This window comes from Dysidea avara, chromosome 1 (genome assembly GCF_963678975.1).
Source record: "Dysidea avara chromosome 1, odDysAvar1.4, whole genome shotgun sequence".
In the NCBI taxonomy this organism is placed as follows: Eukaryota; Metazoa; Porifera; class Demospongiae; order Dictyoceratida; family Dysideidae; genus Dysidea; species Dysidea avara.
This window is the reverse complement of record NC_089272.1, coordinates 9,947,296-9,964,534: the sequence shown is the minus strand read 5'-3', so window position 1 is coordinate 9,964,534 and position 17,239 is coordinate 9,947,296. Positions and strand designations below refer to the sequence as shown.

The 17,239-nt window shown below is 38.7% G+C and overlaps 2 protein-coding genes across 3 annotated transcripts in view; one reads left to right on the top strand and one right to left on the bottom strand.

The window, feature by feature from the left end:
* Positions 1-2,766, bottom strand: part of LOC136255032 (uncharacterized) — a 112,602-nt gene extending 109,836 nt beyond the window's left edge. For both annotated transcript variants that reach the window (XM_066047760.1, XM_066047754.1), the window contains exons 1-2: positions 2,682-2,766; positions 1,804-1,892 (exon numbers count right to left, since the gene is read on the bottom strand). In XM_066047760.1, the coding sequence (XP_065903832.1) occupies positions 1,804-1,867 (64 nt within the window). In that variant the 5' untranslated portion in view covers positions 1,868-1,892; positions 2,682-2,766. The remainder of the gene's footprint in view (positions 1-1,803; positions 1,893-2,681) is intronic.
* A 12-nt stretch (positions 2,767-2,778) lies between these two features.
* LOC136255310 (PR domain zinc finger protein 5-like) lies at positions 2,779-12,333 on the top strand. The gene is made up of 7 exons (XM_066048042.1): positions 2,779-2,937; positions 5,045-5,127; positions 5,183-5,496; positions 6,670-6,749; positions 8,569-8,804; positions 8,849-9,095; positions 11,181-12,333. The coding sequence occupies exons 1-7, from the start codon at positions 2,841-2,843 to the stop codon at positions 12,065-12,067; spliced, it is 1,944 nt and encodes a 647-aa protein (XP_065904114.1). The 5' UTR covers positions 2,779-2,840; the 3' UTR covers positions 12,068-12,333.
* The last annotated feature ends 4,906 nt before the right edge of the window (positions 12,334-17,239 follow it).

Here is a 17,239-nt window from a genome sequence, read left to right as displayed (position 1 = left end):
AAAATGTATGCTTGCATGTGTAGCTAAAGTCTTTCCTATAAGATTATTTTCCAGACTCCTCTTTTAAGCAAAACGTAAACACCTCTAGCAGTACTGGGTGCTTCTACTACCATATAGCTGGTAATTTTTGAAAAGTTTTTATTTTTGGATGTTTCGAAGAGGCCCTCCTCTTCGAAAATAAATTCCCACGCCCGGTTGCTCTTCGAAAATATATTCCCACAAGTGAAAACAACGATCCAACTTTTGGCAATTCACTTGTGTATTCCTTGAGTTTTAGCTCAGTTTACTGATGATACAAGTCATGATAATGGGTAAACTGCATCATTGTACCAACAACCAGAAAACAGGTGATCCAGAATGGGAATTGATGCCATCTGCTCTCGAATCTATGGTAGACAGCTAGCTACGATCAAGCGCGACCGAGCCAGTGAATGTATTCCACTCGAGACTTCCCCAGTCTTCTCTCCAGTGCACAGGGATGGGGGACTACTCCTTCAGCAAGTTAGTTTTTGGCAAACATTCACGTATCTTCATAATTTGTGACACGAATTTCCATTTATTTGAAATCCGCCCAGACTTCAAAATATGCACTCTTCGAAATTAGAATCCTTCAAAATTCAGATTTTGCTTCTTGTGCAAAAATTTCTGGTTCGAAAATAACCCACTATACGGTATGACAGTTTCCTCTGGTAGCATCTGCTAGGGTAGATTAAACCAACATTCCATGATAACCTTTGATCGTGAGCTGTTACACTGACAGTATGCTACTGAGTTACTGCACTGCCTGCCTACAATGAAAGCAGCTAGTTAGGCTTTGCATCTATTTCTACATGTGCATGTAAAGTATACACTTCAGCTTCTAACCATGACCAGGGTTCAGTGACTAACATTATTAGGCTTTGGCTATCTAGTAATTTATCATGACACAAATTACACTGGACAAACTAATGGATTGAAACTAAGGTGAGGGTGTATCATCCACCTTGAATTTAAGATTATTGTGCAATGACAACTTATTGATAGTTAGTCTTGTCTAGCTAGCATGATCAACTCTCCATTGTACATGACTGATAACTGGCTAAGAGTCGCTGAGTTTGTCTGCATATATCATCTCATATACACTTCATGAGTTTGATGCAGTTAACCTTCCTTAGTCTATGCAGAATTCTTGTAATATGGTGAAGAGAACACTATATTTTTTATTGCAGCGTTCTCTGATAAAACCGACAATGATTCTCCATGATTAAATGAGTAACCTAGAATTTGATGACTATTCTACGGTAGATAACCCAAATTTCTGCCCTTGACAGTATGTAGAGCTTGATGCTTAGCCAGACTCAGAATAAACAAGCAGCTTCACTGGTATGATCCTTGTGATTGAATTAACTAATATTTAATCTCAAACAGAAACAATTACTATGTGGGGATAATCTAGTTAATGCACTACAGAGCTTAAGTCTATTGAATTACTGAGTTCGGCTCAAGTTGGTTCCCAAAGCCAAGTCCAACTTAAACCATTCTTTTCAGCGCTTGTCCTCTCTCAGGGTCTTCATACGGAGTAATTCCATGTTGCTTATTTTCTTGTTACGTGTAGGTATATCCATTAGCACAACAACTGGACGGCATGTGAACACGCGTTCACTCATGACAAGTTTCACGTTTTTGCCCTAAGAAAATGGCAGACGTATAATTCACATGATTTTTTTTACATTATGTAAGGTGACCACACCTTCCCACTAAACCCATCAATATACAGTCTTTACATCATTGTACATACTTGCTGAGTCTATACCACATACTCACCCTTTTCCTTGCTTAGCATGAAGCTAACCAGTTTGGATCCATAACTATTACTACTGCTGGACATCTCTGATCACTGAATCAAAATCCAGCTGTTATGAGAGAGATACGTCTTAGTTTAAGACAATATATAACATAAGTACAGAGGTCTAGACTCAGGGTACCATGCACTGGGTGGACATACAGGAGCCCTAGCAAGACTTACACTATTAAATTACAATATGAAAAATGATAATTAAAAAGTAGCATGCAGAAACGTTCAGTTAGACAAACCGATAGATCAGTCCAGAGAATTAAAATCCTGTATGAGCAGAAAACAGCAATACAAGCAGCTAGGGATCTTATAGTCTTCTTTGTCACTTCACAAGCATTGGCCACTTGGGCAAGTGTGTCTGGCATAAAATGGCCTAAACAACCAATCTCGGTGGAAATGATTAAGCCGGAAAGCTGAAGGTCATAATTATTGTAAACAGCCATGCCAATAATATAACATAGCTGACCTGCAATTAGATAAAATGACTTAACATATGATGTGGGTAGGGCATGTGATGCAGAAGGGAATTACCCTAAATTTCCCCACGAGTAATGAGAGCTTATAGTCTCGCCCTTGCGGTCTGAGACAGACTCAACTTACATGAGAGCCAATGATGTCTTTAAAATGTTGGGGTGCACAACACTGACATCCTTAAATAACCTGCACTAATGTACATAGCTACAAGGCTGCTAAAACCTCCGGTCTCGTAGAAAGCAAGAGAAGTATAGCTTTAACATAGAATCCAGTAGAGGGGGCGTGGAACGTACCATTCAGTAGCAAACACTTTACAACCTTCTCTTACACTCAGTTCACAGCTAAAAAACTTGCACTGACAATTGTAACTCACCATTAATACTCTTGCTGTTCAAGGTCACACTACACGCCTTCTTACAATAACAAAAACGCCCCAAATTGACAACACGTGATTTTGGCAATGGGGCGTGGCTACGTCTAATCTAATCGCGCGGGCGCATATAGACCTACTCTGAAGTTATCATTGTCCGGAATGGACGCAGGAACAAGTAGTGATAAGAGCGGTAATAAGAGAAGAAAGAAGGGACCGCAGGGCAAAGGGAGGAAGCGAAAACTCCTTCGTAATCGTGGTGAGTACGCCATGTGTTTACTTTAATATTTTCACTTTTAGTAACGCCCTAACAACGCCCTAGCAACATGTGTTTTCTATTCAGTTAAATTCTCTTGCGAAATACTAATTATGGATTGGCTCAGAGGTCCGGGTTGAGAGCTTCATGTAATGTACATCATCAGAAAGCAAGGGGTAATCACTTCTGTACTGTCTGTTGAAGCACTTACAACCGGAATCAAGGTTTAATCAAACAATCAAGGGGCTTTTGCACAGCAATCAAAATGTCTGCAAAAGTGATAATTAAATACCTTTTAAAGTGAACATGAGAAATTGCTAGGCCTTTTACGGTTGATGTTCAAGACTCAAGGCTCTTTTATTATAGAACAAGATCAAGTAATCAAAATGAAATTTTGATGATCAAAATTCTTGATCCCGGTCACAAGCGTATCAACTGATGGTATGGAAGTGACTACTCCTTGGTAACCCACACCATATAAACAAACAAACCCACTTGACAGGCCATTCAGGTGTTTATGTACTGTAAATTTCAATGTTGGAAATAATGTCGCCAAGGGGTAGCCAACGTCTTGGGACTCTCGTACACTATCTGAGAAATCCAATTAGAAATCCATTAAATATTTAGAAATCCCGAATCACGTACAAAATAGGTTATTCTCGTTTTCATCCGTTCATGATTTCAATTATGGTCGCCGCTCTATACAACATTTCAAATTGATAGTGCAAAGTACACCTGTGTCTCTTCTGAAGTTCCCAGCTACTCCCTCAGGTGTTCCTTTGCAAAAACTCAAGGTAAAGACATCACCATAAAAATCGAAAATAGAATTATATTGTGCTTACAAATTTATTTTAAATACAGAAATATTTTTGAAATACTGAAATATTGGGACTCTCGTACACCATCTTTAGTTTTTGTGTGGGTGCTGGCTACCCCTTGAATGTCGCATAATGTTTTCGTCTTTGTGGATGTGGTATAGCAAGGCCAAGAATAATAGTCTAGCAGTAATAAAACAATACTACAGGGAAAAGGCTGATCCCATCAATTAGTCGGTCATATGTTAAATAATAATTTGTCATTTTGAATCTCACTGATACACTCTAGCCAATGAAAAGGGTGGATTTACAAGTATAATGCAACCTACTTACTGGTCTTACAAACCAGCTGGTCTTTTGTATGGGATAGTAAAAACCTGGTATCCTCCAAATTAACTGGTATATTGTTGGTAGGTGAAACATAGTTCCCAAGCAGTGTTGCATTACTACTGTTTCCATTGGCTGTTCTAGTGCCCACAACAGTGACAGACAAGAATCTTGGCATTGTTTTTCCGACATGAAACCCTAGCAGCTGGCTTATAATACTAGGACCATTCACTATGCTCAATATAACTGTTTTGTGATACAACAACATGTACAGTGTATTAAACACACACACTACCATGACTGTGTCTGTTAACAGGTTCAGTTTACTGGTAGTAACAAATTTGTATTTTTAAACTTTCATTCCCAACAGCAACTTGTGGAACAGGTCAACACCAGGTGGTGGTATACCATAATACCAAGAGTTAATACTCTTGATAATACTTTTTTGCTGCTTGTTTACAAAAAGTCGCCTGATAAATGTTGTAAACATCACCTGTGACCATGTTATTAAACATGTTAAGTGCAAGTCCCTTCTAATAACAAAACAAAACAAAAAAAAAAAAATTACCTTTTAAGCTGTTTGTGCTGAAGCATTACTATTCCCCTTATTCAGCACAAGTATTCTTGTACAAACTAGGTGGTATTTTGCTGAGACAGTCACAAATATGTACATGAGTTGTCTGCCACCAAACACTCACAGAGCTTATAGGAATCATGAAAGTCCATACATAAGGCTGCTGTCTGAATGTTACCCAGTCTAGCTGTCAACAAACATAAATCTCAGTTGTACAGTAACTAAGAACTTCTTAGTAAACATGCACGTACATATGTTAGTAAAACAGGCAAGTATGTATGCAGTAAAACTGTATGTTCTAAATCCTCTTTGTTCCCTTTAGATACCATAGAACTTACTGTTGTGTTTAAGAGAGATATAGAACATACTGAAATGTTATGTTGTTTTCCTATAGGAACTAGTAGAGATGATGGTAGTACTAGTATTGATATCTTTAATGAAGCCATGGAAGTTCAAGAAGCACAGTTCCAATTTCTGGTAATTTAAATACAACAATATATTGTTGCTATTACTTTCCATTGTCTACATGTAGCCCAATGTATCTCAGTCTACCCATGAGGAGGAGGAACCTGAAGTGATACCTACTCCCAAGAGATCAAGGAGGTCACTCAACAAAGAGACAACATCAAATTCCACAACAGAGGATGGTCCATCAGATGATGTGGCTATGGAAGATGATGGACAATATATGGAGGATGATGGACAATATATGGAGGATGGTGGACAATATATGGAGGATGATGGTGGACAATATACGGAGGACACTGAGGGGGGCCTTCCTGTGGTGATGACTTATAAGATAGTACTACCAGATGAGGAGGGGGTTAATGATGATGCTACTAAAAGGTCAGTGTGGTGAAGTACACTTATCACTTGTATTTGTATTTTAAAATAATTCATACAATTGCACATGCTAGAAATATACGCATGTTTTCATCGGGCCAGTACTCAAAGAAGGAAGGCTCAGATCATTTAAAACTATATTATACCATCCTATTCACCTGCTCATGGAGAGTTTGAAAATCTTTTGTTTTATTTCTGTACATAGCTCCAATGGTATGCATGTCACATGTGTTTGTTTATGGTGCAGTAAACACTAAACAAGCCGTCATCATTTCTTCTACCAAACCACTCCATTTGTGCAATTAAGTGACTACAGGGCTAACACTATACCTTGGCTGATGTGCTAATCCATGGTGAACATTTTAAGGCAAATTGCAATGTTGTAAACTAATCCAAACCAAAGTTATGGTTGGTAATGTAAGTGCCTGTAGTTTATTTTCAGTATAGTCACTATACAAATCAATTATCTTGCTCTTCCCTACAGAAGGCTGAAACTTCGGTGATCCACTGTAGATTACGCTGAGAAAATAAAAAAAAGCTTCCGAAATTGTGCAAATAAGTCGGGTTTGCTGAAATGATCATGTTTAAGGACACCACAAGAATGGCAGGTAGGTCAGGTTGTATACACATTTTAAAGAAACACAGCTAAAATTAGAGGCTTCAGCAGATGCAGACTACAAACTTAAACACTTAACCAGGCATATACAGTACGATCCAGCCCCTCCCTCCCTTCCACCCACACACACACACACACGTACACACTGCAGTATACCACAAACATTGTATACACTCAAACCATATTCAATGTCTGTCCGAACATTTTCATCCACTCCTCCAACCCTTCCTGGGAGGTATCTATCTACCCACTACGTAACCAAAAGGATGCATGGCGAGTAACATATTCACAAATCTTTACATATGGTAAGAGGATCCCCAAGAGGCCATGGGACATGGATCAATAGCCTGCGCATTAATTCTCTGTTGCATAAAGCATGATGTATGTATGATATAAGTCCTATTGTTGAAGGCCAACACAAGGAAACCATAACCCTGCCTGATCTCCACCACATAGTCGGGGTTCTGTTGTTAGCCGCACCATGTTGTAAAGTTGTGTACATACAGACTGACACACAGACATACATACAGGTGTACAATTATTTATTCACTATACTGTAGGAGGTCTAGAAGACTAGCAAGAAAAACAGTGAGATCACATGAGCGGCTAGTGATAGCCAATGGTGAAGATGATTCCTTCTGTAAGAACCTGTGTATGTACTGTATGTTGCCATATTGTGTAATGACAGAATTGTCTGTGAAGCTTCTCATTAAGGGTACAGTGTACAGTGCACATGGTACCACCCAAACACAAAATCATGAGCAAAAATTTGTTAATAAAGAGGTGTAGCAGCTGTTTCATTCATGAGTTACAAAATGACTGCCACGTCTCAGAATACTTGCAAACGAAATGGTTGCCACACCCTTTATGGGCAAGTTTTAATCATGCACAATTAGTACTCGCAACAATGCATTTGGGCAGCACACTGGAACCATAATATGGTGTGTATGCGGGACTTTGTTACCATAAAGTCGGGTTGTTAAGCGCATGCGCTTATAATTTTCGGAGAAAACTTTTTTGTAAAAATCATACTATCTGTTAGGCGCATATGCCTAATAAATAATTATGGTGAGTGTATCACGGAATCACTACATTGTAATAGAGTTGTGCCGGTAACCATGCCAGTGTGTAAAGATCCATTTCTGGGCGAAATCGTTCGTGAAAAATGAGATTATCACTATCCAGATGGTTAATTTGCGGTATACATAGTGAAGGGAGACCTCAAGGGAAGACATAAGCGCTTGAGAAGACATTAATTTTTCTGTACTTTCAGCTTGTGTAGCTCAATCATTGCATTTGGCCATGTGCGCTTATCATCCATGGTCAATTACAAGAAATGTGTATGCACTTAACAAATAGTATGGGCTTAATAGATACATGCGCTTAACAAATAATATGGGCTTAATAGATACATGCGCTTAACAACCCGACTCTATGGTCTGTGTAATTTAATTTCAAAATTTGACTCTTTAGACTGTTGCACTATATAGATTGCAATCGCTTGTCCCATTGCTGAAATTGGTTTGTGAAAATCGTGTGTCTGCATGCATGTTTGTACTGCACATGAGCAAAGGATTTATTTTAAAATCAGCCAGTGTGAGGGAATGAAAGCTGTGTAAATACTGTAGTAAATTTTTAGGCAGGTAGGCATTAGTCTGTCTCTGCAGTGGTTATTTCATGAAATACATGTGAAATGAGTTCCAAAACACATTGTGAATGAATCCTCTACAACTCACCACCCCTTATCTTGACACACTAGCAGTGCCAGAAATAACAGTCAGCCATTTAGCCATTTTTCCAAGCAATGACCGACTATTTGGAGGCTTGTATGGTCAAGCGTCTGACCAGCAGCAAGACACAGTTAGTAAAGCTTATACAATTAAAAATCCATCAAACTATAACGGATGTCACATCAAGTTGATAGCGTACCTCACAGTTGCTCGACGTCCCAGCGATGATGCGACCCATAGGATGCTACCACATGATCACAGACAACAGTAGACTTGTTCTAATATTTTGGTGCACACATTAGTGTATTTAAACTTAAATTGTTTTGTGAAGACTTTGGAAGAGTAGAAGCATTTAAGCTATCTACATTTCAGGATATTCGAGTATACTGAGCAAAGGGACTTGTGTCTGGTATTTGGCGGGATCTAATTGAGCCACATTGGCTGCTCATGGTGGTCAATAGTATCCTGTGATCCTGTCTGTTCTTTGAAGCACATCAGCTACATATAACTTTCTGTTCCCAAGAGACAAGATGGCCAATCAAACCTGGAAACTACCTACTACCAAATTTAATCTTGCTAGGACATTTGACCAATCAATGACAATTTCTTATTTCTGGCACTGCACTAGCATAACCAGTGATGCTAGATAGCTGTACAAATCTTTATACAGACATGTGTAACAGTAGTAGTAGTGTGTGTGTATGTATACAGTACATGTGTTGTCTTTAGCACTGCCACTCATACCATTGGATGAATCCCGGGGGTGGGATGAGGATTCAAAATCCTTTACCAGTGTACCAGTACCACTACAAGTTACAGTGAAGATGTCCTCCATTAATGACACAAACGAGGCAGCATTTGCAAAGGAGTTTATCCCTAAGGGTACAAGGTTTGGTCCCTACAAGGGAGAAGTGGTACAGAAAGAAGATATAACTGATGAAACTGATACAAGTTACTTCTGGGAGGTAACACAGTCATGTACAATACACAATTACAGCAATAATTTCAGGTAAAGACGGATGATGACTCTGAGTCATACTACCTTGATGGAAAGAATGAGGAACATGCTAACTGGCTGAGATTTGTCAACACTGCAAGGAATAAAGCAGAGCAGAACCTACTATCATTTCAATACCAGGGGAACATCTACTTCTGCACCATCAAACATGTCTCACCTGGCACTGAGCTGTTAGTGTGGTATGGTGAAGAGTACGTCAGACAGTTGGGACTATCTGTGGCCTCTATCTCAGATAATGGTATGGTATAATATGGAGAATATTTGATGCTTGTGTACACACACACACATTACACACACACACATTACATTACACACACTCGCACACACATTACACACACACAAACACACATGCGTGCACGCGTACACAACGCACGCACATACAACACACATACAACATGCACGCACACATACGTACAAACACACAACACGCACGCACGCACACGCACACATACAACACACACACACATACGCGCACACACATACAACACGCACACATACACACATACAACACGCACACACACACACATACGCGCACACACATACAACATGCACACATACACACACACTACTACAGACACACATTTGCACTGCAAGAGTACAAGTGTGTAAGTTATCCAGAACTAGTCGTGCATACTGTACATACAGTAGTTGCTTGTAGTATAGGAAATTTAATGAAGTTCCAGTATATAGTGATGATGAACTTGATTTTGTACAGCAGTTTTCCCTAGTATGTACATGTATATTCAATTTGTGTTACACTACTGACACTTTTCATTCACATATTTTGTTTAGTATAGTAGTCTTTGTTATGTTGGAGTAATGTCTGAGTGTTATATAGCACATGTGAATGTTAAGAGCAAATTAAAACACTCATTTCTCATGCTCAATGATGGTTGATAAGCAGGCTTGACTAAGCACGAAGGTCCATCATGAGTCATGTGAGGAAATGCCAGACATTTGTCAGTGGTACAAAAGTTGCAAAATTTCACATAACAAGTGTCCAATAATAACTAACATATCAGAACATGGCAACCGTGCTCCTTAATGGTCTAGGTGCATGTGTGGTGATTGGCATGGTGATCATGTACCCCTTAAATATCTTAAGTGCACGTTATTTTGAAATTTAAACTGTTAAAAGTTTCATGGGGTTTTGTTTACTGGTTTAAAATAATCATTAGTATTTGTGCTTGCATTTGCACATACATGTATGTACCGTATGTACCGTATAGGGGGGAGAGTTTCAATGGGCAAAACTTTAGCAGATTTCGCGGTTTTGTTAACAACCGCAAAAATTTCACAGTGAATTATAAAAAAAAATTATTTATTTCATTTTATTAAATGAAATGAAACAAGCAAACAAAGCCATAATTGTTCTAATCTAAATGCAGCTCAGTGGAGAATGCACGTGGAAAGTCCAGTAGCCACTTCTAATTGTGAGCCATGCCTACTAATTCATGGAGCCACACCCATTTAGTAAAGTGTGTTGCTGCCGTTACGAAGCCATGTGCATTGTTGTGTGTACATCCAGTGTAGAGCCACGCCCACTTTAATCAATCATCAGGAACCAGTGTATGTATGCATCATAATCGTAGTGAGCTCCACCCACTTGTCAACAAGTGTACATTGTTTACGTCACTTTGAGCGAGCACCACCATACTGTAGTCCACCATAAAAGTTTAACCACGAATAAGTTTGTTTTCCCTCTACCGTGAAACTTTTGCCCATCAAAATTTTCCCGCTAACAGTACTTTCATTTTTTTGTGTTATGAAAAATGATGGGGTAAACCCTAGTGATCTGCAGGTTACCTCATACGTACCTATGTGACTGGATTTGCGAAAAGGTACCTTTTCCACACATTTTACATTCTGGCAAACAAAATGGAAGGCTTTGTTCCTGAGCTACTTTCAAGTGGCACTACCATTTGGTGAGACTAAGAACACTTGACTTTTTGTATCAACTAAGTTGCCCTTTATACCACTATATAGCCAGATAATGTAGAGCTTTACTCATGGAAAATTTCAGACAATAAAATAGTTATAGTTATGGAGCTTCAAAAGTTTGAAAATATGGTCAAATTGTGTGAGAAAGGATACCTTTTTGCATATCCGGTCACATAATTGTAAAAACACATAATACCGTAATTTAAACAGTCATTTCCATTTCAAATAAATGAGGGTACAGGTAACCGGATCTATTGTACATTATGAAAGACACAAAACACATTGTACAATGAATACTACCAAATGTTACATATACATATATATTGATGCACATGCAATATGTAGTATGTACTTAGTCAGTATGTAATATTTCTGTACACAGCTCCTTGGTACACTTGTGCTCACTGCCAAAAGGGATTTGTGGAGAAGAGCAGTTTTGACATTCACTTGAAGTACAGCCTGGCATGTCGCACCGCTAATGCACAAATCTTTAAGTGTGGAAAGTGTGAAAAGATCTTCACTGTACTGATCAACCTCCAGCAACACATCAGGAGACATGAACAAGAGTTAGATCCACATGAAATAGCATTAGAAGATGAAGAAGATGCTGACGATAGTACTTTTGCTCCACAAGATGGTGTTATAAAGAAGCGAAAAAGAAAACATGCTAAGAAAAAACACCATCAGTGTGAACACTGCGATAAGAAATTTTCTACAGCTGGCAACCTTCAAGTGCACTTAAGAATTCACACTGGTGAGAAACCATATCAATGTGAGTACTGTGGTAAGGCATTTTCAGCATCTGGGAATCTGCGAGTTCACATACGAACACACACAGGAGAGAAGCCCCATAAGTGTCAGTATTGTAGCAAAGCATTTACCACACCTGGTAATCTCCAGACACACTTGAGAACTCATACCGGAGAGGATCCTTACAAATGCCAATACTGTGAACGGACCTTCAGTTCGTCCAGTAATCTGCAAGTCCATTTGAGAATTCACACCGGAGAAAAGCCATACAAATGCCAATACTGCAGCAAGGGGTTTACAATAGCTGCCAACTTACAAGCACATTTGAGGGTTCATTCTGGAGAGGAGCCATACCATTGTCCATTTTGTAGCAAATCGTTTTCAATGCCCGGTAACCTGCAGGTACACCTGAGAATGCACACTGGTGAAAGGCCTTACCCATGTCCTTACTGTGACAAGGCATTTACCACGTCTGGCAATCTACGAGTACATTTTAAAATTCATGCCAGAGAGACTTAGCTACTTAAGCTGGACATTCTGTGTTAGGTTGAGTTGAGTTTTAGGAATATTATTATTTTAACTAGCCTAGTTTATCTATAGCTTTGTATTGTCAGTGGAACATTTACGCTACTTATACAAGAACCATACTTTGCTTATTTTTGTTTACGTAGTTATATATTGTACTGTTTTGTAGCTGTTGAAAAGAAATGTATAGGCACTATGTATGCATTATGTACTGCTACCATATATGGCATTGCTACTTGTTGTTTTGTGATATTTTTGCTGATCCAGTAGAAACAAAGTATACAAGTACATAGTATGTGCTGGAAATACAGTACATACTGTAATTTGCTTTATTTTCATGCAAAGAGAAAATTCATGGTAAAGGTTTTCGTGTAAAATATATCTAATCCAAAACAGCCAAGCTGTAAAAGAAGTGTGCGGCCCTCAAAAAGGCTATGGTGAAAAAAGATGTGAAATCCAAGGTGGCGGCCAAGAAATGGCTGTGATGGTAGGTAAAAATTTTAATAACGACAATTCAGGTGAATTTTGTGCCAATTGACCAAACGGCACTAAAATTCACCTGAATTGTCGTTATTAAAATTTTTACCATTAACCTACGATCACAGCCATTTCTTGGCCGCCACCTTGGATTTCACATCTTTTTTCACCATAGCCTTTTTGAGGGCCGCACACTTTTTTTACAGCTTGGCTGTTTTGGATTAGATTTCACTTCTTTTTGTATTTGCATACCCCAATTGGCCGGCTTTGGGACTTTTTTAACCTATACTTTTTTCTTTGCCACAGGGAGAAGAAAAGATGAAGTAGATGTACTTTAGATATTTCTGATTTTATCAGTAAATGTACAAATTATATACATAATACATATATTTATCACATAACTCTCCATGGTGGTTTCTTTGTAACTGAACACTCTACAAGGTGACTTCTTCTAGCTGCTCTCTCTACAGGGTGAATTGTCTGTAGCTGAACTATCTACAAGGTAACTTCTTCTAGCTGATCTTTCTACAGTGTGATTTGTTTGTAGTTGAATTCTGTACAGGTGATTTGTTTGCAGCTGAGTTCTTTGCAGAATGGTTTCTTTGTATCTGAACTCTCTACAAGGCAACTTCATCTAGCTGATGTCTCTACAGAGTCACTAGTTTATAGCTGAACTCTCTACATGGTGGTTTCTTTGTAACTGAACTCTCTACAAGGTGACTTCTTCTAGCTGATCTTTCTACAGGGTGATTTGTTTGTAGCTGAACTCTCTACAAGGTAACTTCTTCTAGCTGATCTCTCTATAGGGAGATTTGTTTGTAGCTGAACTCTCTACAGGTGATTTGTTTGCAGCTGAACTCTCTACATGATGGTTTCTTTGTAGCTGAACTCTCTACAAGGTAACTTCTTCTAGCTGATCTTTCTACTAGGTGATTTGTTTGTAGCTGAACTCTCTACAAGCTTCTTCTAGCTGATCTCTCTACAGGGAAATTTGTTTGTAGCTGAACTCTCTACAGGTGATTTGTTTGCAGCTGAACTCTCTACATGATGGTTTCTTTATAGCTGAACTCTCCACAAGGTAACTTCTTTTAGCTGATATTCTAGCTGATCTCTCTACAGGGAGATTTGTTTGTAGCCAAACTCTCTATACGTGATTTGTTTGCAGCTGAACTCTCTACAAAGTAATTTCTTCTAGTTGATCTCTCTACAGGGAGTTTTGTTTGTAGCTGAACTCTCTACAGGTAATTTGTTTGCAGCTGAACTCTCTACATGATGGTTTCTTTGTAGCTGAACTCTCTACAAGGTGACTTCTTCTAGCTGATCTTTCTACAGGGAGATTTGTTTGTAGCTGAACTCTCTACAGGTGATTTGTTTGCAGATGAACTCTCTACATGATGGTTTCTTTGTAGCTGAACTCTCCACAAGGTAACTTCTTCTAGCTGATCTTTCTACATGGTGATTTGTTTGTAGCTGAACTCTCTACAAGGAAACTTCTTCTAGCTGATCTCTCTACAAAGAGATTTGTTTGTAGCCAAACTCTCTACAGGTGATTTCTTTGCAGCTGAACTCTCTACATGGTGGTTTCTTTGTAGCTGAACTCTCTACAAGGTAATTTCTTCTAGCTGATCTCTCTACAGGGAGTTTTGTTTGTAGCTGAACTCTAGCTCTACAGGTGATTTGTTTGCAGCTGAACTCTCTACATGATGGTTTCTTTGTAGCTGAACTCTCTACAAGGTAACTTCTTCTAGGTGATCTTTCTACTAGGTGATTTGTTTGTAGCTGAACTCTCTACAAGGAAACTTCTTCTAGCTGATCTCTCTACAGGGAGATTTGTTTGCAGCTGAACTCTCTACATGATGGTTTCTCTGTAGCTGCATGATCTCTCTATAAGGTAACTTCTTTTAGCTGATGTCTCTACAAGGTCACTAGTTTGTAGCTGAACTCTCTACATGATGGTTTCTTTGTAACTGAAGTCTCTACAAGGCGACTTCTTCTAGCTGATTTTTCTAGAGGGTGATTTGTTTGTAGCTGAACTCTCTACAAGGAAACTTCTTCTAGCTGATCTCTCTACAGGGAGATTTGTTTGTAGCTGAGCTCTCTACATGGTAGTTTCTTTGTAGCTGAACTCTACAAGGTGATTTCTTCTAGCTGAACTATCTCTTTCCATAGTTGCATGAACTCCCTAACTTCTTTTAGCTGATCTCTCTACTGGGTGAATTGTTTGTAGCTGATCTCTCTACAGGGTAACTTGTTTGTAGCTGATCTCTATACAGGTTACTTGTTTCTTGCTGATCTCTTGAATTCTCTTCAGGGTGACTGCTCTATTAGGGTGACTGCTCTATTAGAGTATCTCGATCTCGCACTTGCTGCACCAAGTTGGATTTCGTGTTATAACTCCGTGGCTTTAAGTCTGATTCTTCTACGCCATTGAAGAGCCTTTCTAAGATGATTGCTCCATCTATACAGCGATTTTCAAAGCATTACCCCAAGCGGTTTATCTGGTAGGCGTGGCAAGTAGTCGTTTTTTATTAGCTAATCTCAATTGCGTAATTGTTAGTACACACTGTTGGTTTTTTCGTGGTATCTTCCTGGTTGGGATTCGCTAAGTTCACTCGATTGGATGCCCCGGTATGTCACATCACATTTATAAAATACAAAAGAAGGGAATCAAGGGAGCTAGCAGCGGCAGCATAATGGGTAGCACACTGGACCATCACACTGGGATCCTGGGTTCGATCCACCTGAAGTCAATGCTGCACTTTTTTTTTCTCCTTTTTGGTTCACCGTCGGTTCTTTGTCTAAGTTCTGTAGGGTTATGAAATAGGGTGAAAAGAGTGATACCCTGGTGGCATGGAATCGAGTGAACCTAGTAAATCCCACCCCCCTTCAGTGTGCCGAATTTCAAGGCAATCGGATATTGCGTTCGCGCTTTATAGCAGTTTTTGTAAGTGTGCGAAAAGAGGAAGAAAAATAAGAAAAAAACAAAACACGAAGAAACTAAGCCAATTTTTGAAGTCGCATATCTCGGGAACGCTTGAAGCGATTTCGCTCAAATTTGGAATGTGGAGTGCTGAAGGTGGAGGGAATGTCCATAGCAAAAATCGTCTTGTTTCATCAAGGCCTCACAGAGCTACGGCGGTGCGAAAATTTCGCTTTCTTTCTTCCTGTCAATATACTCACGGGTGTTGCGCGCCGGCCTCTTGGGCCGCACGACACACTACCGTGTGTCTTGATTTGCATGATTGATGTATACGCTAAATGAAATTCTACGTGACTGGAGTATCTTGATAGTGGTCAAAGGATTGTCAGCTGCGACCTGTGATGCTTGATTTATCTTAGTTGGAAGCCCACATTTGAGTACTTTGCCAGTAGTTATATAGCTTGCTTTTGTGAAAGGAATTTTCTTGCAATTTTTTTCATAATATTAACTAATTAAGCATTAATTTTTTATTAGATTAGCAAAATTATCACAATACATAATAATACTGTTTACCATACTTTGTTCTATTTCATTGTAAAATACCTTATACATATCATCACAGAAGACATTTCACCAAGATGAAAAGAACTGTTCATGAAATTGTTATACGCTAGAAAAACTGGTGTGTTATGCCAAGATGTTGACTGATTCCTTACATGAGCCATCGAACTGGTCTGGTATGTAAAAATTATATAATTATGTGCTAGCTGTAGCAATGAGCTTGTTAGATAGCATCATAATTATTAGCAGTAATTTTCACAACAAGCAATGATTATAATATCATGACCAGCTCTATTTTATCCAATCGTGTCATTTAGAAATGGTATGTATGCATAGAATCAAGAGTACATAATATTGATAGAATCCTTTGATCTTTGGAAGATAGTGAGGTCTTTAAAATCACTAAGAGACAATTAATTTTAAAATTACACACACCTAGACCAGTCCAGCACAAGACGTCTATGCTATCTTCTTGTCTAACAAAATTTCACACTAACTTTGTCTTGAAATTGCAAGTCTGTTAGAGATGAACTCCATGTCAAAGCCTACAAAGTTGTCTAGTAGCATTGGAAAGGGACTAGAAACAATGTCATTGGCTATTTTCAAATTAATAAATATATGCCAACATGAAAATAATGTGTCTTGTACCACTGCATGCACAGCTTCAAGAGGTATGTGTCCGTGTGATTTGGCCTGGAGCAGCACCGTCCATTACAAAAACATTCATCCATTTTAAACCCCAGTTAACTGTTCACAGAGCATGCAACACTCATGAAAAACCAATTAACGGCAGGCTTGGCAGCTCAGGAAGTTGTATATAGATGCAATGCTCGTAATGCAAGATAAACAAGTTAATAACTACATAATACAATTTAAAAACCTTTTGCAGTTAGCAAGTATTACATTGTGAATTGTCTGTGCATGCTTTTATCATGATAGCTGTACACAAAATTATAAAATACTAGTCACACTTGATTCATGTGCATGGTCTGGTGTGGGTGGCAGGGCGAGAAAAAAAATGAAATTAATCCACATACTAATATACATCAATATTTAAAGTATTAGAGTGATATCGATCATGGGCCTGTCATGCATACTTCATGTAAAAGCCTCACTGATCTGCTATACCTCCCAAGGGAGGCATAGCAGAATCACCAGCTATACCGTAATTCGCTTTATTTCTAAGTAAAAAAATTTCATGTAAAAAT

Coding starts and splice junctions, on each gene's coding strand:
- LOC136255310 (XM_066048042.1), top strand. CDS start 2,841: ATGGACGCAGGAACAAGTAGTGATAAGAGCGGTAATAAGAGAAGAAAG. Junction 2,938..5,044: donor AAAACTCCTTCGTAATCGTG/GTGAGTACGCCA, acceptor GTTTTCCTATAG/GAACTAGTAGAGATGATGGT. Junction 9,096..11,180: donor GGCCTCTATCTCAGATAATG/GTATGGTATAAT, acceptor TTCTGTACACAG/CTCCTTGGTACACTTGTGCT.